Source organism: Paralichthys olivaceus, chromosome 21 (assembly GCF_024713975.1).
Source record: "Paralichthys olivaceus isolate ysfri-2021 chromosome 21, ASM2471397v2, whole genome shotgun sequence".
NCBI classification, from domain to species: Eukaryota; Metazoa; Chordata; class Actinopteri; order Pleuronectiformes; family Paralichthyidae; genus Paralichthys; species Paralichthys olivaceus.
The window spans coordinates 18,941,319-18,956,713 of record NC_091113.1 but is presented as its reverse complement, the minus strand read 5'-3'; the positions used below and the strand labels follow the sequence as shown (position 1 = coordinate 18,956,713).

At 38.8% G+C, this 15,395-nt stretch overlaps 1 protein-coding gene across 2 annotated transcripts in view; it reads right to left on the bottom strand.

Annotated features, from left to right (window-relative positions):
- Window positions 1-1,955: 1,955 nt before the first annotated feature.
- Window positions 1,956-15,395, bottom strand: part of rab3gap1 (RAB3 GTPase activating protein subunit 1) — a 52,056-nt gene continuing 38,616 nt past the window's right edge. Inside the window, exons 19-25 of one of the 2 annotated variants that reach the window (XM_069517012.1) lie at window positions 13,057-13,284; window positions 12,826-12,922; window positions 11,565-11,668; window positions 10,466-10,581; window positions 8,718-8,820; window positions 8,197-8,220; window positions 2,444-3,712 (exon numbers count right to left, since the gene is read on the bottom strand). In XM_069517012.1, the coding sequence (XP_069373113.1) occupies window positions 3,479-3,712; window positions 8,197-8,220; window positions 8,718-8,820; window positions 10,466-10,581; window positions 11,565-11,668; window positions 12,826-12,922; window positions 13,057-13,284 (906 nt within the window). In that variant the 3' untranslated portion in view covers window positions 2,444-3,478. Of the gene's footprint in view, window positions 3,713-8,196; window positions 8,221-8,717; window positions 8,821-10,465; window positions 10,582-11,564; window positions 11,669-12,825; window positions 12,923-13,056; window positions 13,285-15,395 lie in introns of both variants that reach the window. The other variant, XM_069517013.1, reaches the window with a different exon arrangement.

The following is a 15,395-nucleotide window of genomic DNA, read 5'->3' as shown; positions in this document are numbered from 1 at the left end:
AAAGTGTTGCTATGAAAATGTCTATCATGTTTACAAACTTCCTTACTTTCTTACCACTTTTCCAGAAAAGTCAAGTCAGTCGTTCATGTACAATTTGGCAGGACATTCACACAGCAGAAGGATGGTATGTTTTTGCACAATATTTTTGAATATGTCTCACCCTGAAAGGGAAATTAAAGTTCCAGTAGCTGAAGAGCAGTGGCTAGTGTATGTCATGACAAGCAGTTGTCTTTGTTGCAATTTGTCATCCATATTTTAAGTGTTTAAAGTGACAATGACAATGTTAAGAGATAAATGATAACTATGATGCTATTTATGAATGAGAAATAAAACCCTAGAACATCTAGATCATGACACAATGCCTTCGATGTCCTTGGGTGATAGTTATGTCCGACGCAGTGAAGACCACGAAAGGGAAACCATGGGGACCAACCATGGTCTATGTGCCTATATCCAGTGGTTTGGCAGGGGAGGCATGTGTTGGGACTCACGTCTTCCACCGGTGCCTTAAAGGAAGAACTGCCCCAGATGTGCTATTGATTCACTGTGGTGGCAATGACTTGGGACGTGTGAAAAGCGTGCTGCTTGTCAAAGCAATGAAGAAGGACTGGCATTACCTCCACTAACAGTTTCCTCAGATGAAGATTATTCTTTCTTCAATTAACCAGAGACGCTAATGGAGGTACAGCCCACCAGGGAAGATGGATAAGGTGCGAAAGTTTGTCAACAGTGTTATGGAAACTGCATAAGCCCGTTTTACAACTTTTATTCGATGTACATTACATTTTGACCATTTGGTCTGGACTTGATGGCTTGGACTGTAATGTGTGATTAGTGGGACTGGTTTGGCGTTGCGTGATGGACACAGGAAGTGAAGTGTTTATTCTTCCCGCGGTGCAAAAAACACACACAACACGGGGCCATTTCACCCGGCCCCCCGCCGCCCTCACATGGCTGCATCAGGTCCCATGGTTCACAAGTGCTCAGGCCCCACACAGTGCTGCTTTGCAGCGCTAATTCGGTTTGGGTTCTATCAGTAGCTATATATTGTGTCTTGCATTTGGTTTTAATAGTTTTTTATGTGTGTTGCATGGTTTTAATCATTTTTATGTTTGCTGTTTTGACACCGCATGTTTATTTGGACAAGGATAAAAGTGATGACAAACAGCTGTGATTAACTGGACCACACCTCACACGGCTCAGGACTGGGTTGGATGAAGATTAGGGAAAGAGTTGAATGTGACACAGAGAATGAAACACTTGGTTCAATGCCTGCTAAAAGCTATGTAAAGGAAAGTGACCAAAGAAACGTGATGCATGTGTATGAGCCAGTGTTTGTGTGTGCCCGTTACTCAGGGTGCTTCCTTCTCTCCCTCATTGGCCGTAGCAGTTCACACAAGGAGGGGCTGCAGGACAGTGGTGAGAACAACACACGTGGGATCCGGAATTGAGAGAAAAAGGTCTGTATTTATATAGCATGTTTCTAGTCTTGATGACCTCTCAAAGCTTTTGACAGTACAGTTTGCCATTCACCCACACAGTATCTATTAGCAGCACCTTTTTGTTCTATAAGGGGCAATTTGGGGTTCACAAGGACACTTCGTCATGCAGATGGGGAAAATTGGGGAGGACAACTGCTTTACTCCTCAGCCACAGTGATATCAATTTTTTACTTACAACATTGTTGCCTTGGACCGTAAGTATCGTTTTTATTACTTTTTGTATTTTAGAAGCAGAACACAGTAGCTGTACTTCTATTTTGTTGAGAAACATGTAAAAATGTGTTAAAGCTAACAAACTAGTGGTGGTGAGCACAATGACCCAGCTTTGTTTTCTATCTTTTGATTATGTTCTTAAATTGTAATGTATTGTAATTTGTGTTTGGAGTTTTGCTTTGATGCAGTTTTACAGTAAACATTCTTCAGTAAACAAACACAAAAAGTTAGGCCTTGTGGTTTTTTGGAGGACTTCACACTATTTATTAATTGCCAAGCTTTGAAGATAAGCAACCCATGGCAAGGACAGGATTTAGACAGGAGTACAGCATGTATTTACATGAGGACATTTTGGACATTTGACATGTACTGGACACTCATAGCCCACATACACAGATAACTCCCATCACTTGTAAGTTGCACAGTACCATTTTCCATCAGTTAATAGACAACAATTATTCAGTGAAATAAATGCAAATCAATGCAAACTTTTGAGTGATCACATTGGCTTTTGCGGCAACAAGTAAATATTAATGATGTAATTGTATTTATGAGCAGGGTTTTATTGATTCTGCATTGCACTCATACACTAACAACATGAATTTATGAGGAAGAGGAATCTCCAACTTCTAAATCCTATAAAATAGTACAGAAATGCCACCAGCACATCATTAAGTGGGATCAGTAAACACTTAATGTGGATCTTAACACAAGGATAGAACTTGATATGAAGATTATTCATGTTATTTTATTACTTGGCATTATGTCAACAATGTCTTACAAATCTAATACAAAGGACAACAGATGAAGAGAATGGTGGTGACATGTCAATACAGAACTTAAATTTGAGAAATCTACAAAGAATAAGCTGTGAAGGTAAAACAAAGGATATTTTTGAAATTATTTTATGGCCATTATTTAATTCTTGATTTAGCTTTATTTAATTTTCATTTACATATTGAATTTTTGTTGTAAGACAATTAAATATAGTATAAAATTGGGATATTATTGCAGCCAATTAATTATAGAATAACAATTTTATGCTGCAAATATGATCAAATTAATGCACAACACTTTCATTGTGTTTGTCTGTCTCATTAAAACATCATGAGTGTAAAAATACAACCATAGATCTTTCCTGAGAGATCTGAACACAAATGCACAAGTTTAAGTACATCTGTTCAGTTACAATCCTTCCTGAATGCGTCTCCTGTGATCAGATCTCACTTCTCTGCTCTATATGAAAATAAACAACATGTCATTTCCGTTTGTGACCAAAGACCAAATGTTGTTTTTAAGCAGTCTAACTATATAGATGTGTCTGTTGTCAGTGTGTGTGTGTCATTACAGTCACAGTCACTAATTTGACAAAAAAAGAAAAGTAAATGGTGTTAAAATTTTAGTGGTGGTCACAAATAAATGGCCACTGAGAAGTGTAAAAATACTTTGCTTCATGGTGAAACCATAGTGGTCCAGAGGTTGAGCAGGCTGTCCTTTCGATGTGTCTCAGGAACATTTCTGGTCATATTGCATACAGATGCAAAGTGAAACTTATTTTGTTCCTTCTTTTAAACTCTCTCTTTATAAAAATACTTGATACTTGTAATTGTGTACTCATGAATCTATGGAGGATAAACTAAATTAATTATTTTCAATATGCCAGCCTTTGCCCTTCACTGATCTACTTCTGGTTGCAAGGTGCAGATTATAATGACCAAATGGAACATGATTTGATAACAAATATAGTGAAATGGTATTTAATCTTAGAAGAAGGAAGTGTCTGAAGAGAAGGCCCCTGCCAATCTGAACTCCTCCCTCAACAGCACACAGAAGAGCCGCTGAGGCAGAGCTTTGGAGTACGGTGCCGGCCGAGGGACACATGTACGCAAAATAATCTCCCTGCCAGCCGGAGAGGGGAAGTCAGGCACTTTGTTGCTTACTCCAGTTGGCTTCCTGGCATTTCCCAACTCTTCGTCCAGTGGTGTCAGGAGAGTAGCCTGAGGATAAAGAGAAATTGAAGTTACCTGTAATTAAAAGGGAAATCGGGAAGATATTGAAAAGATCTTTATGTAGTCAGTATAACTGCTTTTGGACATGCACTGGAATCCACAAATCCCTCATATTTTCTCCAGAGGAAGTGCATGTGTGAAGGCAGTGCATGTGTGAACTGCTCCGCAGTGTCTACGGTTTTAATCTGCCTGACCTCCTGGTATAATGTCCGTAGAAAGTCAGGAGAAGTTGATGAATGAACACAGCAGGGGATCCCCTGCTGGATTCCCTGCGAGCAAGCGGGTTGTGTGGTTTTTGATGCTTCTAACACGTAATGACGCAAATAACAAGAAAACAAAAAGACAACAAATATCTCCAGGTGAAAAAATGGTGAGACACACATAGAAGATACCGACAAAGATGTCTAGACAGTTTGTGGTGATAAGAGCCGACATCTGTGTCAGTAGCTGTTCACATGATCACATTATGGCTGTGGATGAACGGTTGTCCTCCAACCAGAATGACGGCAGTTAAATCCCCAGTCTTCCCATCTGCTTGCCGAAGTGTCCTCGGGCAAGATGCTGAACCCGAATTGCCCCTCATAGAACAAATAGTGCTGCTAATAGATACACTGTATGAATGTGTGTGTGACTGGGTGAATGGCAAACTGTACTGTAAAGAGCTTAGAGTGGTCATCAAGACTAGAAAAGCTCTATATAAATACAAACCATTTACCATTATCAATGCAGCTGTGTTAATACTTCACTTGCTGACTCTCTGTCTGCTGCACCCGGCTGAATTTCGATGAATTTTTGTGGAGTCACGATCAAAGGAAGAACCCATTCAATTTTGGTGCTGATCTAGATCAGGGGGCAGATCCAGAATTTTTTCATCATCTTTACCATTGTGAGATGAGGGACCTTTCAAAATTTTTGTTGATTTCTCAGAAAATAATTCCCAAAACTTGTAAAGAATGAGGCATGTTTAGGAGACTGATATTTGTGATTGTGTGCAATTTGGTGCAGATTCCAATACAAGTGCAAATTTAAATGTTGTTTCATATGGGGCCTTGATCGAACTAGCATTCAAAGTAGAATTTATTGGCGGAGGTAACCAGGTGTAAGCTTCTACTCATATAGACAGGGAGAAAAAAATTAACTGAAGGCTCTGATATGCTGCTGCAGTATCCAATATCGGTGGAGTGAGCACATTAAATGGGCCTGAGAAGCGTGGCCAATTCAAAAATAACAAAAAATGGTCTTTATGGTCAATGGTATGTATTTTATATAGCACTTTTCTAGTCTTGGTGACCACTCAAAGCACTTTACAGTACAGCTTTTTGCCATTCACCCATTCACACACACATTCATAAGGACCATCTATGTGCAACTCTTTCTATATCATACATCACTGTTGGCACAGCTATCAGGGACAACTTGGGGTTCAATATCTTGCGCAAGGACACTTTGGGGTTGGGTAGACTGGGATCGAAGTACCAACCTTCTGGTTAGAGGAGGACCCGCTCTACGACCTGAGCGACAATGACAATTATAGCTGCAAGCAGCATTGAAGGATCCTCGCTGAGCACAACAGAGCGCAATGCGGATGATGAGCTGTTACCCGGAAAAAACATGGTTTAGAACCTTGATCTTTCGGTTCATCACAAAGGACCAGACTGTTCTGTTGCTGTTCAAAGCTTACTTTTTTATATTGTATTTATGACATTTCATAATGATGTCATTCAATCAATGAATTATATTGTGACCATTTATAAAAAAAACAAAAAACAATTGGTTAATCTAGATAAGCTGTAATTCATGTCTCTAATCATATTGGCTATATAAACTTTAGGTTGAGACTATAGTCATACAGTATACAGAGATAACTCAAAAAATGCATGATGCCTTCTTTGTTCATGAAAAAGTTACAGTATAAGTTCCTAAAAGATACTGCAGCATTCTGATTAAAGGGATAGTTCACCAAAACTACCTTTAAGCCTCCTCTTCTTGTCAATGTTTCTATCAAAATTGACAATTGCCAGATGGTTAGAAAATGACTTGTAAATGCCTTTTTCAAAATATAGCAGACAGATCCATTTTCTTCCAGTACTGTCTAAAGTTCTGAAGAAGTTTGTCTCAGAACAACCGCTACATTATTTAGAGACAAAACATGATTAGACATAACCATACCACAGAGTCAGCTACATGTTTACTATTGGAAAACATGAAATAATCCCTCAATGAATGTAGTAGGAGCAGTGTTTCTGGCTTTTAAAAAAAGCATTCGACACAGTAAACCACAACTTACTTTCCGAACTCATCTAAACAGTCACTGTCATGGTTTGTTTCTTATTTGAAGGGTTGTGAACAGTGTGTTAATATTAATTTTATAAACAGTAATCCTCCTATCCTTTTCTCTTTTTATATTAGGGCTGTAACCAACAACTACTTTGATAATCAATCTGTTGATTATTTTTTCAATTAATCGATTATCAATCAGACAATCAAAAAGAAACTTAGTGTTCATGAACAATGCCCTTTCTATATGTATTACTGATATCGGGAACTTAATTATGATTATAATTCCAGGTTCAGTTATCTTCAATAGATGAGGAAGAAACTGTTGCCCCTGTCCAGTCTCCCGGGGGATGAAGGAAAAGGGAAGCTGACTATATACAGTGGACTGATACAGTCCACAAGACTGAGACCACTCAGACGATTGATTCCTACTATATACAAATACAGGCAGGCTGTGCAAACGTCCATGTCACAAACACTGCTTTCAAAAGAGGAAATGAAGATACAATAGTGACACTTGTTAGAAAGAACCTTACTTGTGAATAAGAAAAGATCTTGTAAAGGACTTTGATTGATTGTAGGTTTTTTTTATCTAATATGACTGGTTATGTGGGACGCCGTTCTGCGTGCGGTGTGTCGCAGTTGTGTACCTGTCACATTGGAGGAGCGTCTACTGCCAGCTCCACTGTTTGTTTTTAAATAAGGTTTACCTTGAAAATGTCCAAAAATAACAGTATTTTTCCCATCATGTCACCACACATCAACATTGCCTACTGCCCATCACCTGAAGTTCTTAATGTGAACTTTAAATATAGCTTCAGCCCTTGTGAGGCTTCTGGTATGATCGCTGTATTTTAAAAGGAGTCCTATGTACTCAAATAAATACCGGTACTATACAGTATGAAGCTGTGCATCTTCAGCTACTGCAAATACTAAAAAATAAAAAAAACTCTTTAAAACAAATGAATGGATTCAGTTAACATAGACACAGGAGTGATTTGATTTTGAAAATGGGTTCAGGAAGTGATGCAAACATTTACTTTTGCGACATATTCAAAGGATAATAAAGATGTGTCTTCAGAAATATTCGAGCATTAAAACTATGGTGATGGATCATTTTCACTGTTTATACTGCTGAGAACAGCACGTAGAAAAAAATCTGTGAGACCTCTATCCTCTAGAAGAGCAGCGCTGCTGGTGTGTCAGGTCTAATCTGTTAACTGCCAAAGAAGTCACTGGCATCAACACTGACTACCACCCTATAGTACTCACACCCATCATGGCGAAGTGCTTTGAAAGAAAGGACACGGACACAGAGCAGTTTTGCTTATATTTCCACATCCGTGTCCAGTCTTTCAAATATCTGAATATTCTTTAGAATTAAAAGTTCACTGCTGAAAGGTTGTACTTGCATGCTTATGCTCTCATATTATCTTTTTAGTGATAGTGGTATAAATAGTTTAAAAATTGTGAAAGTAATATCATTTATTGCACAATTTCTGAGCCAATAAATCTTCCAACTATTGACAGGCTTAATTTAATACTTAACAATGCACCAAGTGAGAGGTTCCTTGCATAGTTTACAGCTATAGTTCTCTGAGAATTTCTTTCATATCAAAGCAATTTTTTTTATCCTACAATGAAATAACCTTCAACTGAAACAATGTATATGTATGTATATGAACAGCAAAAGTAACAAATAACAAATTGTCCCCACACCTAACCTCTTGATCCACAGGAAACACACTGCATATGTTCACCAACATTTAAATTATATACTGTAATATGCTAATAATTATTATTATCAAATATCGATTACTCAATTGATACCATAAGCAATTAACTAAAGCTGAAAAATAGAATCACATTAAACACCATACACAGACTATACCCAAAAATGCACATATTGACTTGTGTAAATGAAGGTAAATTAAATGTTTAATCAATCCCAAATTCCCGCAAAATATAGAATTCATACATTTTAGGAGGCATAAATTGTAAAATTGCATTTTTTTTTATAATAAAAAAATTAAAATGGTTATTATTGATGCACACAGACTCCTAGAAACCATAAGTATATGCATATTTTTGCATTTCTGTGCATTTGTTAAAAAGTCATAGAGGAACTGTAGACACATGTATACCCTGCAGGGTATACATGTTTTTGGAAAGAAGGTCTCATTGTTAATTGTTACCTCATCACTGGTGAAGTCAGTCAGCTTGACACAAGCAGCAGGGGGAGAAACAACACAAAAACATTGTCTAATGGAGAAAATGTACAACAAAAAAAGAAAAAAACATGTCTCAAGAGGGCCTGAGGAACTGCTTGAACCATTTTGTGGGGCACAAAAAAATGCAATGCTAGGGAGTAGCACAATGTAATATTAGACATTTTAGAATATATGTTCGTTAAACTGTAAACTACTTAGAAAGGACTTGTCTCCACTCTGTTTATAATTCAATCAATATTTATGTCAGTGTTTGTGTGTGTCTGTGCATACTTGTTTTTGTCACCTCCTCTGGACCTTTTTTATCAGAACAAACACTGTCCTTGCCTGATAGATAAATGGCCATCTGCGGGGACAATCCATTTGTAGCACTATCTAATTTTGCTTCCCTTTCTATACCTAAATACCAGGACTTCTCATGGTAAGATACATTGCGTGACCATCCCATGTAAACAGTCTCAATGGAGCATGAGAGAGAAAGTGCTTACCCTTTGAGCGCTGACAAAGAGTCTGTGGATGATGCTGCCAGCTGGGCCCTGGCCAGCTCCAACGACTACAACCTCCGGTTCTTCCAAGAGAGAACTCACAAACCTGGAGAAATCAAATCCCAACAGTAATACATACAAACTGAATAACAACTGATACAATATACAGTATAGTTAGCAAAACTGAATGTTTTACCTCTAGATTCTGAAAAAATGTAGGTTATTGCAACACCTTAGAGAAACATTGTATGACCAGATAGTCACCTTGGATGGCATTAGCATGACCCCAGCTCCATTGTGATGAACCTTGGAGTTATTTTTGACTAGGACAGGTCAACTGACTCACACATAATATAAATCTCATGAAAATTGGAAGTTGTTCTGTTTCGGGAGCGAGTGTTGACTAGTTGTGAAAAAGTAAATTTGCGCATTGTCCTGGTTCAAGCACACATTCTTCATGTCCTTCTGTACTATTACCTCTCGGTATAGGTGAATTAAACTCTCGGCTACATTTATAATAGTTAATAGGAAGAGAGAAAGAGAGAGAGTTAAGTGTGTGTGTATGTGTGTGTGTGTGTGTCTTCGTGTCCGCATGTCAGCCGCTCCTTTGGAGTTGGTCAGACACTGAAAGTAAACAAGGATTTCTCCTTTCGCTGTGAACTCCTCTGATGGAGTTTTTTGTCCAGCGTTGGTAGAAACAAGTTACTTAACTTACCTCTTCTCAACTAAAGTTTCAGTGGCTCGCACACACAAGCGCATCATGCACACACAGAATGTGACTTGCGAGAGGCAGGACACCATAGTTATAAATCGTAGTTACAATTCTTATTGTTATGAAACCGTGACATTATGAAACCGAAAACTAATTGGTAAATCCCGACATCCCTATTCTAATTCTGCATTGGATCTCTCTAAAAGAGATTGTCCCAATAGATCACTTCACTCCCAAAATACAGGCTCACTTGGGATTCTTGTAGTCTGTAAGAGTAGAATGGAAGGTAGCGCATTCAGCTACCAGGCTCCTTTCCTGTGGAACCAACTCAGGATCAGGTGAGTCCTGAACCATCCCTTAGTAATGCTGCTATAGGCCTAGACAGCTGGGGGAAACTCCCATCATACACTGTACACTTCTCTCGCCCTCTCTCTCTGTCATCCTGACCCCCCATTTATTTTACTACACGTCACAACTGTTTTTTGTTTTTTCTCTGCCAGTTTCTCTCATATTCTGCAGGCATCTCTTGACTCCAGAGCTGCAGGAGCTGCTACAATCATTAATAACACTATTACAATTATATATATCCCTTTTAATATTTAAATTATAACAACTGTTAAACTCTTCTCTCTCCTCTCTTCCCTATTTTCCTCCACTCACCCCAAGCGGTTGAGGCACATTGAGTCTGGTTCTGCTTGAGGTTTCTTCCAGTCCATGAGGGAGTTCTTTCTCTCGACAGTCGCCAGAGTGCTTTCTCATTGAGGGAACTGTTGGATTTCTCTATAATCTTTGAGGTCAAAAGCACCTTGAGTAATGTATGTTACAATTTGACGCTATACAAATAAAATTGAATTGAATTTGCACCTATAGGTATAATTCAGGTGGAGCACTTAAGTTATTTGCCATTTCAATAGCTGACTTGCTAATTTGGGCAATAGTTAAACACAATTCTTCCAGAAAGAATAAAGTGTTCCTGCTCAAATATAAAACCAAGGTTCTAAACTGAAATGCACCTAAAATAAAGCAATGTCTAACTTACTTTTCTAGTTCAGCTGTGTCCTCTTTACTCTCACCCTCATTGACGGCAAACTTGGCCTTGAGTGAGCGAGCTTGTGTGATGACTGTTTCCATGGTCATCAACTGGTTGATGAAATCCTGCAGACAGAGAAAGGTCACAAAAACATGTTGTCAGAACAGAAAATTAACTAAAAAGGCTTTGACTCCACCTTATTAACTAGTCCATATATTCCCTACCTCCTCCCAAATAATAGAACGATGCATTGTCCAGTACAGTAGCCTTTGATTTATACTTTTCTTCTATAGTTCTTTTTGAGCTGACTTCACTAGTCTAAACCATCCACGACTATTAGATCCTAAACATCCGTACATTTTTATTTAAAATAATAGTTCCATATTAAATCAGATTTAATAGGACTATTTATGGTTGTTGGTTAATGTTAATAGCTCATTATTAAAATGAGTAGTCGATACATCAAGTAAGACTCTCGAGGAACATAACACCTTTCTAGTCTTGATGGCCAGTCAAAGCATTTGACAGTACAGTTTTGCCATCCACCTATTCATTAATACAGTGCATCTATTTGTCGCACTCTCGTAATGGCACAGCCAGCTGGGGCAAATTGAGGTTCTGCGTCTTGCCCAAGAACACTTTGGCACACAGAATGGAAGAGCAGGGAATCAAACCACCGACCATCTGCTAAGTAAGCCACCTGCGCTCCAGAGCCACAGCCGCCCAACTGCAGGTAGGCACTGTGTCTGTTAGCTGGCATGGTAAGTCAATAAACAGCATATTGTAGAAAGCCTGATGTATAATGACACTTTGCCATATCCTGCAGGTGACAGTGGTTACGCACTCAGATGCTACTTCTCCACCCCATGTCCAAATCTGCAGAGTGCAGAGGAATCTCAGTACAATAATGCCCATGCTCAAGCACACTCAGTTGCGGAGTCTCAAATGCTTCAGGTCGTAAACTTTTATATCATTATATATTTTTATCAAGGCTTGTGATAATAATGAGGACCCGAACCAACCCTCGACAATAAGGCCATCAGCTGGGATCGTAGATCCATGAGATTGTAGTTTATGGCATTAAAGCCAACCCTGACGTGTCACTGACCTCTAATTTCTTGTTGTCATGGTTGTGGGGCTGCAGAAGCTTGCTGGCCTGAGATGTAGCTTGCTGAATGCTTTTTTTGACCGATGGAATGTCTTCTACTAACTCTGTTAGAGAGAGAGAGTAAAGAGGAGACGGGATAAGAATAAAAGTAATTGATTTAAGTTGGGAAAACATAAAATGAGACCCCTACATTTCATATCAATAAAAAATAGTTTCAACAGAATATACTGTAGTAATGTATAATAATTATAATACATTTTAATTATAGAGTGCTTCTCAAAGTACTTAAAACACACTTTGTTAAATGTTAAAATTAACATAAAAAGCAGTGGTTGCTGTCAAACATGACTCCGAGGTTGTGGATGTGTGAGGAGGGAGAAAGAGTGGAATTGTCGATGGTGAGGCAGAAATTGTGACTGGTTTTAGTGAGGGATTTGGGACGCGACAATGTGTGCCAGTATTTTTGACAGAAAGGGTCAAGTCCGGGTTTTTTGAGGATGGGGATGACAGCAGCCAGTTTTAGTGTTTTTTAGCATTTAAGACTTTGTATGGCTTACTAAATTTAACACTTTTTAAGACGTTTTATGTCCCTGACTGAACCCTGCACAGACAAAATTAAAACAATTCAAAAACAGCCAACATTTACTTAAATGAGACACATTATGCTTGTTTTGGGGGTTCTTAATTTTAATTTAGGGCACTACTTGAAAATGTTTGCAGGCTCCAATGTTCACTTTTGTTTCTTTATTCTGTAAAATGATGCACCAGCTACTGCCACTCAGACTCCCAAATGCCAGCTTCTCCTCCAGGAAAAGTGAGTAGAAAGAGAGAGAAGAGAGTGGGAGCTTTTATTGGTCTGGTGACCTCATGGGTCCTGAGCATAGACTGTATGGTCCTGAGGCATACAGTGACTAAAAGTGGTTAAATGTTGGGTCAAATGTTGGGTCACCTATGGGTAAGATGAAGGACCTTAGGAGTTTTGGAAGCTTGTCTTTGTCTTCAGAACAAAGTAGACATGTGGTCGCAGGCTTTGGTTATACATGTAGGTCCTACATTACATTTCATTTAGTTGACGATTTTATCTAAAGCGACTTACAGTAGGTGCATTTAACTATGAGGGTACAAATCCACAACAACAAGAATCAAGCATTCACAAACATGTTATTTCCACTTCTTGTCTAAATTGTTTTCTAATGTATTATTATATTGATAATATTGTGGTAGTTTGCCAGTGCTAGCAGTGCACTAAAGTGTGACTTACCCTCCTCCTTCAATTTCATAATAGCAGCATGGAGTATGCAGGGCAGGAGATGGTGTGTTAGGTCAGCAGGTTTCTGTACAGCCAAATAATGCAGAACCTACAGAGGCAAAATCAAAATCCAAGCTTAGTTTCCCCCATTTATCTGCCTTTTATATTTGTTTACAGAGGAAAATCCACTCATGGAAAACATTTACTGATGTTGAAAAACGTTCTAGTTCTACATAAAATTACCTTCTCTGCTTCCTTAGTGTCATCAAAAAGCCTTCTCTGGCGACGTGCAGGTGTAACCCTGGCTGTCTCCCAAGTCTCTGCCCACATGTTGCCTGGGATCTTCATCCTGGCACTAAGATTCCCTTTCACCACTGTGTTACCTTTCTCATCGATTACCTCCTCCTCTATGTAATCCCTTGGTGAATACCAGCGCACAAAGTCCTCCAGAACACAGCCTGGATTGGCTGCCTGCAGAGACACAAGGGACATTATCTAGTATTAACAATGAATAATACTGAGGATGGGTTAGCATTGATACTCATGCTTGACCAACATAGATTATTGGGAGCTGATATTAAGACTAATATTAGTAAGTTAAATATTTCTGATAATATTTCTACAAATCCTCTGCATTATTCAGGCGAGAGGTAATGCAGGAGGTAATCAATTCCACTGCATAGATCACATGCTTCTCTCACACAGACACCACTGTCAGCTCTTATCACCACAAACTCTCTTGACATCTTTTTTGGTGTGTTCTACGTGTGTGTCACTGCTTTTTCACTGGGAGATATTTTGTTTCTTTTTTTACATCAACCCTCCAATCGCTAATGGTGAATCAAGTGGGGAATCCTGTGTTCTCACATCAGATTCTCCTGATTTCCTATACACTTTAAAATAGGAGACCAGGCGGAGAAAGTCTGGAGAAACTGAGGAGGCTGTCACTCGGACATCTGTATTCACATGCACCGCCTCTGGAAAAAATATCTGCAGAGTTCAGTGCGAGTCTGAAAGCTTTAGTGTGTAATATGGACACCAATACCATGCTAGAATGAAAAGTTGGTCTCATAAAGGACAGGTGGAGGTACCTTGACACAGATGGTGGCTGCTCTATACACTATAGATGGCATGTCACATTATTTTAACATGATGCATATTGTACAATATATTGCAAAGGTGTTCCCTTGCTGACTGCAGTTTTTAGCTATTTTAATAAATCACAGGCTTATCCAAAATTCATGAATTTCCTCACTTTTATGCCTGTCACATGTGCTTAGTAAGAACCTGCTGTCATCTGTGAAGAGAACAGGGTGCCAGTGGTGGAGGTGCCAATCAAGCTGCACGGTGCTGGGCTGTGAGCATAGATCCCACATAGAGGACCTTGGGCCCTCAGGCCATCCTCATAAAATCTGTTTCTGATAGGTATCTCATCCATTCAGTTCTCTCTCTCTCTCTCTCTCTCTCTCTCTCTCTCTCTCTCTCTCTCTCTCTCTCACATTGTGTTCTCATTACAAATCTTTGTATCATTCGTACTTTTCATATTCAATTAGAAAACCAAAATTGGAAAATAAAAAAACAAGTCATCACTTTGTTATTAATTTATAAATCTGATACCAAAAATTTTTAATTTTTCGTAGTTTGAATTTTTTCAGATCACAAGTAGGAAAATTTAAAAACAGGTATGAATAGAACGAATCATACACAGATTTTCCAATAATATGCAGATGGTATGCAGCTCTATTTTTTCCTGCAAACCATCTGAATTGGTTAAGTTGCACACAGTGTGTGGTCACATTTTGTGATTTAATAAAGTACAGTATAATCTGTATAGTTCCATGTGTGGAATGGTGATAGAAGATCCTGATTTTGACCAAAAGGGGAAAACATGGGAAGAAAGCCCATTCCCTGTTATGTTTTTTTTAATACTTTGTCTTTTCTTTACAGGTTTGTAACTGGTTAAATCACACTTGTGGTCAAAGAAACACAACATGTATGTAACTGTATTCTTGCACTCGCTTAGTCAGGATGTGTCCCTTGTTTATTTTGAACACTGTGAAATAACGTGGTCAGAATGCTAATGCTATGGTAACGTGAACTAGCTTTATTAATTGAGCATGCTGTATCTGTATGATTGTGAAAAAAGTCTCTGACCATGGCATGGCGTCAAAGTTTGATGATTCGCCAAAAAGGAAGTGAAATGTTTATTCTTCCCGCAGTGCGCAAAAATGCACGCAACACGGAGCTGTTTCGTCCGGACCCTGTCCGCTCTCCCCACGGTCAGGTCCCGAGTTAGCAAGTGCTCGGGCCCGCTCAGTGCTGCTTCACAGCCCTAGTTAATGTTACATTTTCTACTGTCAATTCTTTAAAGGTAGAGTGTGTAGAATTGTGTGATATCTAGTGTTGAAGTTACTTATTGCAGCTTGAGCACCCCTCACCTCACCCTCCACTTTCAAACATGTTAAAGAACCCATGGTAGCCTTCAGTTGTCATAAAAACTCAAAAGATGTTTAGTTTTTCCATTATGGACTAATGTAAAAAAACATGGACTTTGCCTTTATATCAACAGCAACATTATTGTT